Source organism: Nymphalis io, chromosome 17, assembly GCF_905147045.1.
Source record: "Nymphalis io chromosome 17, ilAglIoxx1.1, whole genome shotgun sequence".
NCBI lineage: Eukaryota > Metazoa > Arthropoda > Insecta > Lepidoptera > Nymphalidae > Nymphalis > Nymphalis io.
This window is the reverse complement of record NC_065904.1, coordinates 2069058-2084453: the sequence shown is the minus strand read 5'-3', so window position 1 is coordinate 2084453 and position 15396 is coordinate 2069058. Positions and strand designations below refer to the sequence as shown.

General features: G+C 31.9%; 1 protein-coding gene across 1 annotated transcript; it reads left to right on the top strand.

The window, feature by feature from the left end:
- The first annotated feature begins 8616 nt into the window (after window positions 1–8616).
- On the top strand, window positions 8617–15104 carry LOC126774976 (augmin complex subunit dgt3). The gene is made up of 10 exons (XM_050496668.1): window positions 8617–8884; window positions 9150–9362; window positions 10214–10403; window positions 10674–10852; window positions 11263–11373; window positions 11598–11753; window positions 12156–12330; window positions 12731–12951; window positions 13375–13540; window positions 14662–15104. The coding sequence occupies exons 1-10, from the start codon at window positions 8703–8705 to the stop codon at window positions 14755–14757; spliced, it is 1689 nt and encodes a 562-aa protein (XP_050352625.1). The 5' UTR covers window positions 8617–8702; the 3' UTR covers window positions 14758–15104.
- The last annotated feature ends 292 nt before the right edge of the window (window positions 15105–15396 follow it).

The window sequence follows — 15396 nt, the reverse complement described above, 5'->3', positions numbered from 1 at the left end:
TTTCAGCGTGGTTTATATATTTATTTAGTGAAGTAATTTGTATAATAATATTCATTTATACATTTCATTTAACATTTATACACAGCTGTTAACAACTTAATGTAACTTACTCTTACTTTGATTTAAATCCTGTACTAAAATATCTCCAACTAGTTTTTTCCGCAACTTCGCCCACGTGTAGGCGGGGCAGTGTGTAAGGTATAAAAAACTAGCCTACGTCCTTCCTTATGGCTTATGTTGGATTTAATTCGAATTTCATCAAAATCTCGGTTCTGTGGTTTAGCCATGAAAGTGTAACGGACAAACAGACAGAGGTAGTTTCGCAAAACTATATCTTGGCATCTCATCACGCTACAACCCAAGGCCTGAGCAGTACCATTTCTTTTTTGTATATAAGAGAAACGTATTCAAACAATTGTTTTTTTCTTTAATTAATTAACCTTAATTTTACTTTACAGACTAATAGTACAGTGCAGTAACAGCCTGTGAATGTCCCACTGCTGGGTTAAGGCCTCCTCTCCTTGTTTGAGGAGACAGTTTTGGAGCTTATACCAATGCGGATTGGTGGCATATACATGTGGCAGAATTTCAGTGAAATTAAACACATCTAGGTTTTCTCACAATGTTTTCCTTCACCGTCCAGCTCGAGATTAATTATAAATACAAATTGAAACTCCAGTGGTGCCTGAGTTTGAACCAACGATCATCGGTTAAGATTCACGCGTTCTAAGCACTGGGCCATCTCGGCACAACTGGCTAATAATAATTAATAACGGTAAAGATATGTTTAAATTTAATTTCTGGAAGTATTCATTTATTAAGTCACTCATAAAAAGGTAATAAAACATTTCATCACACTTCATATTTTATGTTTTTTACAATATTAATAATAAAATTTTAGTGATAGTAACTTTTAAATTGCTTTTTACCGAAAATAGACGAAGTGAAGTGTCAAAAAACTAACATGGCGGCGACAGGTTAGCTTGAAAGGTGAAAGATAAACAGCCGAGCGGCGCACGCGCAGAGTGATTTGTGATGTTCTCGAACTATAAATAAACTCATTTGTTATTAGCTTCTGAGAAAGAACCTGTGACGAAGAATTTAATTTAGGATCCATCCTAAATAAATTTCCAATAATATATTCAATAACGAACGAAGTTTTTTAATTTATTTCGTCATTAATAAAAAATCTATAGGATTTGTATAATAGGTATATACGATATATGGTTTAAGCCACAATTTTCACAATGGATAATTTTTGGCGTTTTGGTCCAAGAGTACTCAATGTTTTTAAACAGGTAAGTTTTAAACAGACGCGTAATATGTAATCATTAAATAATAAAATATATTATTTAAATAATAATATCATATTCTAGTTTAAAGTTATTTTTTAAATATAACCAATTATATTTAAAAAATAACTTTAAACTAGAATATGATATTTAAAAACTAAGTAGGTTGTTATGCAAACCTAGTATACTTATATTGCTTATATTAGCTTAGAGTTGTATTAAATAATTAATATAGAGGTTCCAATTAAAAATCAATCGCAAAATATTAAATTAAAAGACAGACCTTTTGGAAAACTTATTATTGAGAGTCACTTAACCATTTATAATCAAAGGTCACATTTTTTGCCTGACTTTCGAGAATTGAAGAAATGCTTGTTTAATTCCGATATCACGTAGCTGGCAACCCTATAACCACGGCGTTGGTTTAGAAGAAATGTCTTTGTTATAAATCTAAACGTAAAAGAGATAATCCGGACTGACTTAACAAACAGTACGAGGCGTGGAACAGAGGCTCATGGAGTGTTTTTAAATTAAAAATTGAAACGAAAACTTGAATACGAAATAACTGACAAATGGTTTACAACATGACAGCTGACAGCCGCCATATTGAACCACACAAATGTCATTGTCATTATAATTCTAAATTCAAGTACCTAATTAAAAATCCTATACATTTGTACTTCATATTTATTGTAACATTATTAGAAATCTAATATAACAAGCAATTCACGATCACATCGAGGGAAGTACAGACGTTGAGACGGCTTCTCCCCGTATGGGTAATAGTACTCTATTAATAATTATAATGTCTTCCAAACCGATTTCGGCCACTGCAGAACACTGTAGAACATATTATAGCGCACAAGCGTGTGCTCAAACACAGGTGCACTCTCTTTTTCCTAATTCTCTTAATCCGATGGGACAGCAATCTGAGTTCAGCTAACGGTTTTTCGTGCTTTCCGAGGCATGGGAGTGTACACACTTCCAACTTCCAGACTCCGGGCTGCCACTGAAAATTTTCGATAGAAAAATTCAATAACCTTTTATTGGCTCGACCTGGGTTTTGAAAATAAATAGATAGGGACAAATGGGACGCCTGATGAGCGTTTACATATAACGAGCGATATTGGTACTGTAAGAAATATTAACTATCCCTTACATTGTTAGTGCGCCACAAACCTTGGGAACTAAGATTTATATCCCTTGTGCCAGTAATTACACTGGTTCAACTTATCCTTCAAACCAGCACACAACTATTATATTATACATTACGTATTGCTGTTTGGCGGTAGACTATGATTAAATAGTCTACCACTCATTAAAGTCTACCCAGGCGTTTTGTGCTTTTTGTGCAAACAAAGCCATGTTAATGATTTTCATTTATTTATTTCAATGGTAAATATTAAATAATAACCACTGCATAGAAAAACCATGCACATACTAGATGTATCGCGTGTCTAAAAAATAATTTATTAAATAACGTTATAATAGTCAGGTTTAATAAATTAAATAATTATTAAACCCTATTTTAACTGCCAAAAATCGTATTTGCATCTGACAATGAGCGAATCGAAGATGTATATAAAGGCGATATTTAAAATTTGAAATATGTTAAAGGATTATGTCGATAACCTAAACGCCTCATAGCGCTTATGATAGTTCCGGATTATATATTGTCATCGCTGGTTGTTGGTTTATTCTAAAGACAATATAATTATACGAAAATTTTGCGGCATTTTTTTAATATTTTTGGACAAAGATATAAATTCATACGATGATATTAGTAAATTCAAGCAACTTCGTGACATCTGCAGGAGAAAGGTAGACAGAAGATTGCTAGCATTTAAAAAATCAAAGTAAGTATTAATTCGCGGTAAGTACTTAACTTGCCACTCAATATATCAAATGACACACTTTCACTTAACTTTCCTGCTCCATTCATCCTGTATTCAATTGGTCTTGAACTAGAAGACGCCTACATAAACAAACTGACACGCTGACATACACCGCTATGCTTTATCACCCAAATAGATTCCATCGGCACGAACCAGGAATAGCTTTGTTAAAAAATAAACAGTTAATATATTTTTAAAATAAATAAATGCAAACTTTTTTTTATTAGTTTTATTTAGGGACTTTTGAGGAGAAGGTTTGGAGCTTATTCCACCACGCTGCTCCAATGCGGGTTGGTAGAATTCACATGTGGCAGAATTTCAGTGAAATTAGACACATGCAGGTTTCTTCACGATGTTTTCCTTCACCGTAAAGCACGAGATGAATTATAATCACAAATTAAGCACATGAAAATTCAGTGGTGCTTGCCCGGGTTTGAATCCACGATTATCGGTTAAGATTCACGCGTTCTTACCACAGTTCTCCTCAAAAAGAGGAGAGGAGGCCTTTAGCCCAGCAGTGGGACATTCACAGGCTGTTACGGAAGGGACTTTTTAGCGATAAACCTAAATGATAGTCCTATCGCTAATCATTCACCGCAAATGATTTAAAACTCCAAAAAAACCTTATTAAATTGAATTTGTTATTTCTTAATTATATATATTAACCATTTTTTTCTTTCATGAAACAATCAGGTTCAACGATGCCCATATATATACATTTATAATCAATTAATAAAAAAAATCGTTTTTTATTTCTTATAAAAATCAATACATAAGTTAAGTACCAGGCTCTCATATGCGATGAGCAAGTCAAACTGTTCATTCACTTGATACACAGTGAAGTGGTTACATTAAACAGAAAATACTGTAATCAGCTTATATTAATTCAAACGATTATAGTTTCTAATCCATTTATATAAGGTGTAAAATTAGTCACAGATACACAATTCTAACTTGGCAAACGTTAAGACTGGGCCAGACGTGCTCTATTGTTTTTCTAGCGACGACTCGTTGCTGTCAAGGATGCTTTACGGCGCCTACTTCCTATATAAATCTATTGTCTATTAGAAATGTTTCCATTACACTGTGAAGAAAGAAAGGTCATTAATAATAGCTCAGAAAATGATTATAATCAAAGACTTTTTGATGTGACAAATTTAAAAAATAAGAATTAAATTTCAAGTTTGAATTTTAATGCGACGTTTCTATTGGCAAAAAATATTGAGGTTATTTACTTGGTTTTATGCAAGTTACTCGTGTGGTGTAGGTACCATCCGCCCATAACATTACTATCATACATCATGTTTGAACCAATCGAGAAAAATCTAGAAGCTAGACACCACTGCCGCTTGAGAAACAAAGTCGACTAACATACAAACAAACATATATATATCTAAATTCATTTTCTGGCTTAATTATTTTAATGTACAACTGATTTTTTATTTTAAGCAGCGGTTCTGGCTTCTTTGTTAAATTTGTTAAGCGTATTCATATCATTTCAAAATATAATACATTACTATTTTTTAATTAATGTTATTAATACACGTTTGCGTATTTTCTTGTCACATTCGGGAAGATTTAATCTCAGGCAGCTTCTCAAACAAAACAGTTTTTAAAGACATAAAATTGATTGTGTATGTGAGTGGATTTTGATCGAGTGCCAATATGTTAGGTGCTGATATTGTATTTATTAATTTTCTATCATTAATATGCCTATTTATTAGTGTTTAAAAAATAAATTGTTAGAAAAATAATAAATTGACTTTTTAAAATAAAATAAACTTAAATGCCAAGAAAAAATATCTTATAATTCTCGCTACTTATTTTAATTAATAAAACACAACAGTATTTTTTTAATAATATTTAATTGAGGGATATTTAAAGAATTTTCACGTCTCGTTGTTTTACAATGGACATACAGCCCATAGAAAACGCTGTCAGCAGTTGAAGAAGCAAAGTTAGCTTAACTTCAATAGCATTTGACGCCCACAGCACCAACTCTATACGAAGTGACATCCACTATTATATCAAACGATACATACACGGAACAGACGTGACATTGGAAGTGATATAAGTAAAGTTAACATTTTAACCACATTACATACAGCCTAGAAGCAGTGGCTAACATAGGTTAATAGAAATCCAAATTTGCCGCCCTTTTATTTTTGCAATTAGTTATTTAAAAAAATTGGCGCACTCTAAAACTCTTATTAAATAACACGGCTAGTGTTATTTAATAAGAGAATAATAGAAGAATTATATGTAGAAGAGTGAAAATTACATGAACAATATGTATGTAAAAAAACGAATAAAAATCATTGACAATATTACATTTTATTCCACAGTTAAACAATTTTTACGGCTCCCAAGAAATCCGCCCGCCAAAGCGCCGCCCGGTGCGGACCGCACCCTGTGCCCCCTCCGCACCCAGAAACTTTTAAACGGCCCATTGTCTAGCAACTAGACTATTAAAGTAGATCACTGATCAGGATATACAATAACTACCTGGCCATTAGTACTGCGACTTCGCTCAAGTCGCTCTTACATACGTTTTTTATTCATAGCTCTGGTTTTCTTTCTAAATCTTTCACTGTTCGTGCTGTTAAGCTTTGGAACAAGCTTCCTGTACACATTTGAAAGGTTTCATCGAAGCTCACTTTTAAACATCGTCTGCGATACAAGAATGATGTTACTTAATTATTTATTTGTTATTATTTTTACATTATAGTAATGTTATTAGCTGTAGCATTCATGTATTTTTGATTGGCCTTAGATTGATTTGTAAAGTAATTAATTAAATACAATTTGTTTATTTATGATACAGAATTACGTTCGAAGCTAGTTTAAGTCAATATTTTATTCTAAGGCGAGCAATAAAATATTATTGAAAATATTTATTAGAAAATATGCCATTCTTATTTACTATTACATTGTACATTATCCGGCGAAAGGTCAAGAAATCAAGTATAAGTAAATATAAGTTTCATGATTCTTATGCGTATCTATTATAAATAAATAAATATACGTATGTATAATATACAGTAATTTGTGTCATGTATTTTAAGTACTTTGTTCGACTTATAATTGATAAATTATATTTTATGATTTGAAACAAAGGCCAGTAATTTATTTATATTAAGATTTGTGTGCATGACCATGTCTGTTTGTCCTGAGTCTGGGTGTAATTATCTATATAAGTATGTATTTACAAAAGAAAAGTATTATATGTAGTACATCAGTTGTCTGGTATTCATATTACAAGCTATGCTTAGTTTGGGATCAGACGGCCCTGTGTGAATAGTGTCTCAAGATATTGTATAATTTTTTTGCAGCCTGCAAACCGAAATAATGTATTTTTTTTTGTCTACATGAATATACAGTTTATTCAGTCCATGCGTACTCTTGCATTACCGGAAATAAAACTTATTAATACATATTTAATTCAGGTCATGCTGACAGAGATTAATTAAAGTTAATCAAATTAATTATTAATCAATTAAAAATCAAGTTAATAAAGATTATCAATAGCCAAAACTTTATTTATCTCCTTTTCAAGTATCTTGGGTAATAATAACGACAGAAAAAAAGACACATTGAACATACCAATACTTATAAAATAGTCTGTATTTTATGTCGAAAGCTGAGATTTGGAACATTGGGTTCTATTATAGATTTTTGCATCAATTAAGAATCATCTAGGAAAGGTTTTAAGGAAATTTCAACTTGAAGGGTAAAAGTTGTAACTTTGTATGAATTTTACCTGTATGGATAGCTAGAAGACAATAAAGCTGCTTATAATTATCTTAAAAAAAAAAAACAAATTTAACAGTATATATGTGTCGTGTATACTTGGACCTCAAACACGATGTAACCTTGAACTTACAGTTCGTTCAAGTACGAGGATATGCCAAAACAGAGGGGCCTCTGATTGGCTAATGGACCAATTGCAGAGTCTTCCTTCATTTTTATGTCACATTAATTGAATGATTTACAACCCTTATTTTGAACGCGTCAGTTGATCCTTTATTAGTATGTTTGTTTAAAAATATGCAAGGAGATTAATTAACGATTGAAAATATCAAGCCGATGAGGTTTATAATATATAACATGTTATAAAACAGTAACAGCCTCTAAGTGTCTCTCTCGTGGGCAAAGGTTTTCACTCCTCTTGAGGAGATGATTTGGACCTTAGTTCGGAACTGTTTCAATGTTTGACGTGTGGTAGAATTTCATAGAATAGCAGTTTTATGAACGATGTTTTCCTTCACCGGCTACAAGGAGATGAATTATAAGTAAACAGGCCTGAATTTATGCCTTGGCCTACAAGGTGTCGGCAATTAAAAATAATATAATTTTTCAATTAGATGAGGGGTACTGCCCAGCCAAAAATAATATAATATTACTCTAACCGTTTTGGAATGGGAGAGCCTTAAATGTCAGAGTGGCCAGAGGTTTTAGATCCCTGAGTAGGTCCGGACTTAGAGTAATTTACATGAAAACTCCGTCGCTCTTGCACGAGCTCGCGACGGCATTTGTGTTTCATAGATAAGTCACATTATATTTCTGTGAAAACTAGCCGAGTACCATGGTACGGAGAGATTGACATGACGTCATATGAAATTGATTTTATTGATATTATGCTAAGTAATCCGATTTATATGCAGGTATAATATTATTATAGGTTAAAGTTTCACGTCTAACAAAGATTATGTTACTATGTTTATATGTTTGTCTGATGTCTATTTTTCATACAGCGTAGTCGAGGACACAATGCTCAGCCTGAACCCGGAACACTTTTCAACGCTGCAGTATCAGTATATCAGATAAACCACAATTTTGGTATATTATATAATGCGAAAGACTTGTAGAACTCTCTCACAGCTTCTGAATATAATTATTAAAATTTAATAGTTTAGTCACGAAAAATATTTTATCCTGGGTTGGATTATTTGCAACACAGAAATCTTTATATTCACAAATAATAAAGTAACTTAAGCAATTTGTACAAAAAAAAAAACAATTAAACTGAATAATAATTTTTAGTTGAGTTCAAAGCTATAAACTTCATAATATTATAACGAATTTATTTCTAAAAATTATACTTGTAAAACGAGAGCACTAGTCGTGACATCTGTTACAAAATGCCATTACTACGCCGTATCTACGAATCTACGTATGTATAGGCGGTCATAGAAACAAAGTTAAGTTAATTATATTTATTGATATTAGAATTATAAAAAATAAATTATAATTATAAAATATAGTAAATGTGTAGTAAAAGTTTTCTCCGTACTGTATATTATAATCTGCACAAAAACTAATTTCATTGTTTTAGGTACCTAGTAATTGTCTTTTCTCAATGTCAAATGTCAAATCAAAGTTTTGACGTTTCAAATTTGAATTTGTTCTGGTAATGTCATAACGGAAAATATTGGTGTTTATAAAAACAGCATTATACGCGCCAGAAAAGAAAAAAAACAGTATAATAAAATACAATTTATTAAGTTTTGTAATTATGATTTACTTAAACGAAATGAGTGATGAAGAATTTACGCCATTTCTCCATAGCCTAGGTGTAGATACTTACAAAAAATCCTTTGAATGGATGTTAAACGATCCAGACTTCTCTGCTGTTTTGCGGTGGATTTATAAAAACCTGGATCAAAATAACGCTTTAAGTGAACGAGAGGAGTACAGGTATTTTCTGATTTATCTTTAGAAAATTATATCAGTCAGCGTAGGATATAACTAACTCATAAATAACTAACTGTCTCGTTATTTTAGTAGTTAGCTTAATATTGGATCAGACTGCGGATTGTGGTATTTTCTGTCAAAAAACTTCGCCGTGACGCCGTTAGTTCCTCAGTGATTTTTGCAATTTATAAACTGTATTTTATTCCATAACCAAATATTTACTAAAGTATATACCTAATATTGTATAATAAGAAAAATAAAAAAACAGATATGCAGAATTAGAATCCAAGGGAAAATTATTGCCACCGAATGAATTGGAGGGTAAAATTATTTCTATTCAAAACGAATTCGAAGGACTTTGCCTACCAGGAGATAAGGATTCATTAGAAGACATTAAACTTGATATCAGCATGCAGAAAGAAAAGTTAATGATGTTGGAAAAACAAGAGATCATTCTTAAGGAACTGACAGCACAGAATGAGTAAGGCAATCTATCAGCTATATATCAAATGTGTTATTATGTAGGAATGATTCAAAATACATAATCACCTCGCTCGGGCACCACAGGCTTACAATTAACCTTGTGGTTGTATTTTGAATAACCGAGCTCTTGGGCTTGCATCTTAGTTTGGGTTAATAAAAAAATATATTTTTTTCTAGTAATTGTAGTAATATTAATTTCTTTTTTTTTCTAATATTACTAATTAAGAAATTGGCAGTAGATCTTGCATCAAGTCTTCAGTTTTCTAGACCCTAAGATTGTCCACAGAATTTAATTTAGAAGAACTTTAATATTATACATTTACATATTACATTATATTGATAGACAATGTAATAATAATTAATTCTATATGTGGGTTTAAAATAGCCAAGATGGCCTAGTGGTTAGAACGCGTGTATCTTAACCGATGATCGTGGGTTCAAACCCGGGCAGGCACCACTGAATTTTCATGTGCTTAATTTGTGTTTATAATTCATCTCGTGTTTGACGGGGAAGGAAAACATTGTGAGGAAACCTGCATGTGTCTTCAATGAAATCTCATTGAAGACATGCAGGTTTCCTGCCCAACCCAACCAACTCGCATTAGAGCAGCGTAGTGGAATAAGCTCCAAACCTTCTCCTCGAAAGGGAGAGGAGGAACATTAACAGGCTGTTACTGTGGGCTTAAAATACAAATTTAATTACAAAACAATTGATTTGGTTGAATGAAGAAAAGTGATTTTAAAATTACAATATTTTCTAATATACTGTTGTAAGCATTAATATTATATCATCTTCTTGTGCTCTTTCCTGTTCCAACTTCAGCTATGCATAAAATGTCATGGTTCTAGATCAACAAAAGAAGAATTAACATTGGAACTGACTAAGTTAAATGCCGCTCTACAGCAATGTGCAGAAGATGAAAAAGAAGCTGGTGAGGAGTGTATACAGTTGGCGGAGGAAGAGGAATCTATTTTCAATGATGTTATCAACATTATAGGTGATGTGTTGAACATTTATGGAAATTGTGCTGTAGATAAGGTAGGCTGTACTTCTATCTCTTTTTATCTACTAATTTTGTAAATTTAAGTCTGTTAGTTCATATATACATACTTTCAAGCAGCGAGATATGTGGAAAAAAGTAATTACAGAGTCAGTTTTTCTTGATGGAATCTATATTTCTTATTAGTGATTTAAATATAATTTTTCTTAAAACAATCATTGTATTGGAAGGCGTGTTTGCTGTTAAGATTATTTTTTTCTAACCACTGTGCTATTGCAGCAATATGTTAATATTATAAATATTTTCAGGAATTATCCAAAAGATTTTTCACATTTGGTCCTTTTGAATCATACAGACAATCCCAAGCTCTATTTAAGTCACACTTTGATTTGTACACATCAAAGAAGTTTAACAAGAAGCAAAATGATAGTATCAACGAAGAAGACTTAAGGACTGCTTTAGCCGAAGCTAAGAATATGGAACGATGGTAAATACCTTATCATATTATAATATTCATAGTAGTATTCTAACATAATTTTAACTAGTTTCTCAAGACTTATAAGCTTAAATTTTGATTTGGCTTTGTTTTAAAATTACTATTTAAAATAAATGCCTCGTTTGTTTTTTGCTTTTATAGATTTTTTAGTTTTTTATATTTGGTTGATTTATTTAAAAGGTTGAAACATTTGCTACGAAAGAATTTTTGGAAATTTTAATTTTTAAGGTGGGAAATGTAAAATTATTGTAATAATATTAAATTGTATAATTTTACCCATATGAAGTCAGGATTTATCGATTATGGGTAAAGCTTTCTAACCATAATAAAAATCTTTGATAAATGAATACTAGCCAATAAGTTGGTGTACTATAAAGGTTAATATAACAATTGTTTCACAGGCTTTCAGATGCAGTATACTCTTACATAGAAACAAAAGGAGAGTTGTGTGGCGAGCAAGCTAAGCTGCTGCTTATTTCCAACTATAATCATGTTCATCCAAGTCAAATAACGTATGTAACGATATATTTACTTAATTTAATATACCAATCAGTATTTCGTTTAAATCATGTGGTTCCGGAACACTTTTATTATATCCAGTAATTTATATTAAATGAATTAATTACTTTTGTTTATATTAATATGATTTAAATTAAATTAAAATATGCCTGCTGAAAATAATTAATCAGTCAGATTTTTAATTTAAAAAATAATAAGAAATATATATTTTTTCCAGTGTATGTGCGATGGAAGCCCAGAGTGCTGTAGAGCTGTTGGAGCAAGAAGAGTCAATATTGGAGCAGCAGCTACAGACTGCCATTAAACACTATGTAGATAGACGTACCAGGTTGGCCGTGGAGATGACTGCTAGATCTGCGTTGTCTGTTAGAGAGTGAGTTTGTTATCTTCTTTTTTATGTCTGTTATATTTTGCTGCTAAGTAAATTGTATGTGAATAATAAATTAATACATATTTCGTTTTCAATAACATAAATTACCGATGTTGATAAATAATGTGGAGGAGTATTTAAAGGTAATATTATTTTTTTTATAATATTTTGCTACTTGTATGAAACTACCATCAGTTAGCCCATTTGCCCGTCCACTTATCTACAATTGAAACATTGAATATTAAATTTGTTTGATTAACAACTAATTAAATATTTAATTTATAGAAACAGTGCAGAATTATTTGGATTATTAACTAAAAACAATGTTAAGAATTTATCTCAATCCAAATAATGCTGATGTACGAGTGCGTACTGATGTATAGTGATCCTTTTCCTTGTGCGCAGGGCGGTGCAGGCGGCGCTGGTGGCGGCGCGCGCGTGGTGCGGGCGCGCGTTGCGTGCGGACGCGGTCGTGTACGGCGCGCTGCGGCGCGAACTGCGTGCGGCCGAGGAGCTACTGCACTTCGCCGCCGAGCTGCGAGACCACGCGCACACACGCGCGCCTACCGCCGCGCGCACGGTACGCACGCACACACGCACACACGCACATACTTTATATCACTTACCCAGTCTAAATAAAATAAATAATATTAGCATTATAATAACTGATTTTTTAACGTAATCTATGTAACACAATGACAGTTATGCTAGTTTTTGCCACATCTCGTGTATGATTAATATTTAACTGTTTGATAATAATCTTCAATTTCAAAACAGACAATTATTAAACATCACTTGTATAGAAATAAAAAAAATATTACTTAAATATTTGCGTTCTTCTTAATACAGATTCCTCAAATCTTTCAACATTTATTCAGCCAATAGATATTTACAGGATAGGTCTTATTTAAATTAATTCCATCATAATGTATTCAATCATTAAGTACGTTAAAAAGTATCATATTTATACATCTTTTCAGAAATCAATGAATGCCATATGCGCGGAACAAGAAGCCGCTGAGAAAGAACTACAGTCATCAAATACTTTACTCGCTACACTAGTCTCTATACTTGGTTCGGAGCCCAGTAACGATACCCTACTACCTATAAAGCTCTACAATGAGTTACTAAATAATATTCAAGAGTTGAATGATAATATAAATGAAGGTTACAAGTCGAAGGAAGCAGATTTAGCTCAAATGTAAGTCATTTTATTTGTTTTGTTAAAAATCTTCAGTTAATTCTTTAAATCAAAGTATTTTCATACTTACTTCATACTTTGATTTAAATAAAAACATTATAATTATTTTATCATTGGAGATATATTTTTTGGGTACTTTTTTTATTTAGATAGAAAACTATTTGTCTATATTTGAACCATATATATCTTTTATTAATATGATATCATTCATGATGTCATTTTTTTAAATTTTGTTTGTTACTTTTGTTACATTTTTATTAGCAGCTCTATGATGGCACTCTAACCTGAGGAATATTATTTAATTTTAACGTCAGTAAAACAAAATTATATCGAAAATAAACTACTTTTATGTATCATATAGAATTTTTACAAAAAAATATACGAGTATTATTATTTATTTAATAGTGTTATTAATTTTTACAGTGAATCCTCTGCGAAACCATTGAGAGATTACATCTGGGATGGCTGCACGAAGCAACCTAACTGCTATGATAGAAGTGTTTCCGCTATGAGTCACTCGTTGAGAGAGGAGATGAGCGCTGTAGACACTAAGGTTATTAAAACTAGCGGTTTATTTAATACTATAAAGGTGAGTTATTACTTAATACATTGTAATTTGATAACGTCTTACCTGTCGATTCCCGTAACTGGTACGAACTATATTTTTTTTAATAGAATAGGAAGGCGGACGAGCATATGGGCCACCTGATGGTAAGTGGTCACCAATGCCCATAGATATTGGCATTGTAAGAAATGTTAACCATCTTTTACATCGCCAATGCGCCACCAACCTTGTGAACTAAGATGTTATGTCCCTTGTGCCTGTAATTACACTGGCTCACTCACCCTTCAAACAGGAACACAACAATACCAAGTACTGCTGTTTTGCGGTAGAATATCTGATGAGTGTTACCTACCCAGATGAGCTTGCACAAAGCCCTACCACCAGTGCACAAGTGTGTGTGTGCACTGGTGGTAGGGCTTATACTATCATAATTCATAAGTCGTTGGGGTGGCAGATCCAACATGACCAAAGACGACTAGCTTATATGTCCTGGGTTCAATTCATGGGAGGCCTAAATAAAAAGTTATTGGGTTTTTCTGTTGAGAAACTCTCAGTAGGACTTGACAATTCAGTAGTATTTACCCTCTCGTGCATCTACTAGTAAGTAAAGGTGACTTGTGTGCCTTTTGCAAGTTTAATACTTATTTGATAGTACAGTAACAGCCTGTTAATGTCCCACTGCTGGGCTAAGGCCTCCTCTCCCTTTTTTGAGGAGAAGGTTTGGAGCTTATTCCACCACGCTGCTCCAATGCGGGTTGGTGGAATACACATGTGGCAGAATTTCGATGAAATTAGACACATGCAGGTTTCCTCACGATGTTTTCCTTCACCGAAAAGCACGAGATGAATTATAACAGAAATTAAGCACATGAAAATTCAGAGGTGCTTGCCCGGGTTTGAACCCACGTTCATCGGTTAAGATTCACGCGTTCTTACCACTGGGCCATCTCCCATAGCCATTTGATAGTGTTAACGATAATTACACAGACACAAAAGGCCGTATACATAAATTAAAAACTCGCATTGGCACTCTGAACTCCATTTGTATATATATATATATATATATATAAAGATTGTGCCGTTATATATACATATATATATATATAACGGCACAATCTTTATTTATTACTAAAATTTGTTTACAGAGTAGTGACAAATACAACCTGAGGAAGTTTTGGCAATGGTTCCTTACAGATCAAGCAAAGTTACTTTCAATAATTAAAAGTATCCAAAGAAGCTAAATAAGACTTATTATGTAGTATAATATTAATTTTATTTTAAAAATTTTTGATAAATAAAACACTGAATAACTATAAAATGTATTTATTAAAAATAATAAAATAGGAAAATTAATTATTAATAAATTATAAATAAAAATCACAATAATCGTTAAAGTTAAAGCGATATATTTACAAAACAATCACAACCGATCGGAGCACCGCCTTATATACAATATTATTGTAAATTCGTTACTTGAAAATTCTATCATCAAATTTTATTGATTTGTCAATACTAACAATGACCATGAGAAAATCTTAAGAAGATAAGTCACAATGAAGAACAAAAAAATAAAACTCATTTTTGTACATGTAAAATACTTGCAACACTTTTTGTGGCAGAAAAGTTTTATTTCAATAATATGTAAAATTATGATTATTATATATATATATACATATGTAATATATAATATATGTATGTATGTATGTATATATATATATATATTATACATACATAGCTATGGAATTTCTTCATCCCAACAGCGTTGTTAAAAAAGATGCGTGAGTAATTTACATCAATTTGTATTGTTTCATATCCTATTTTTATAATGTCCAATTCTAGTTTTTTTGTTCAATCAGTTTCATTTCTTGATATAATATTGT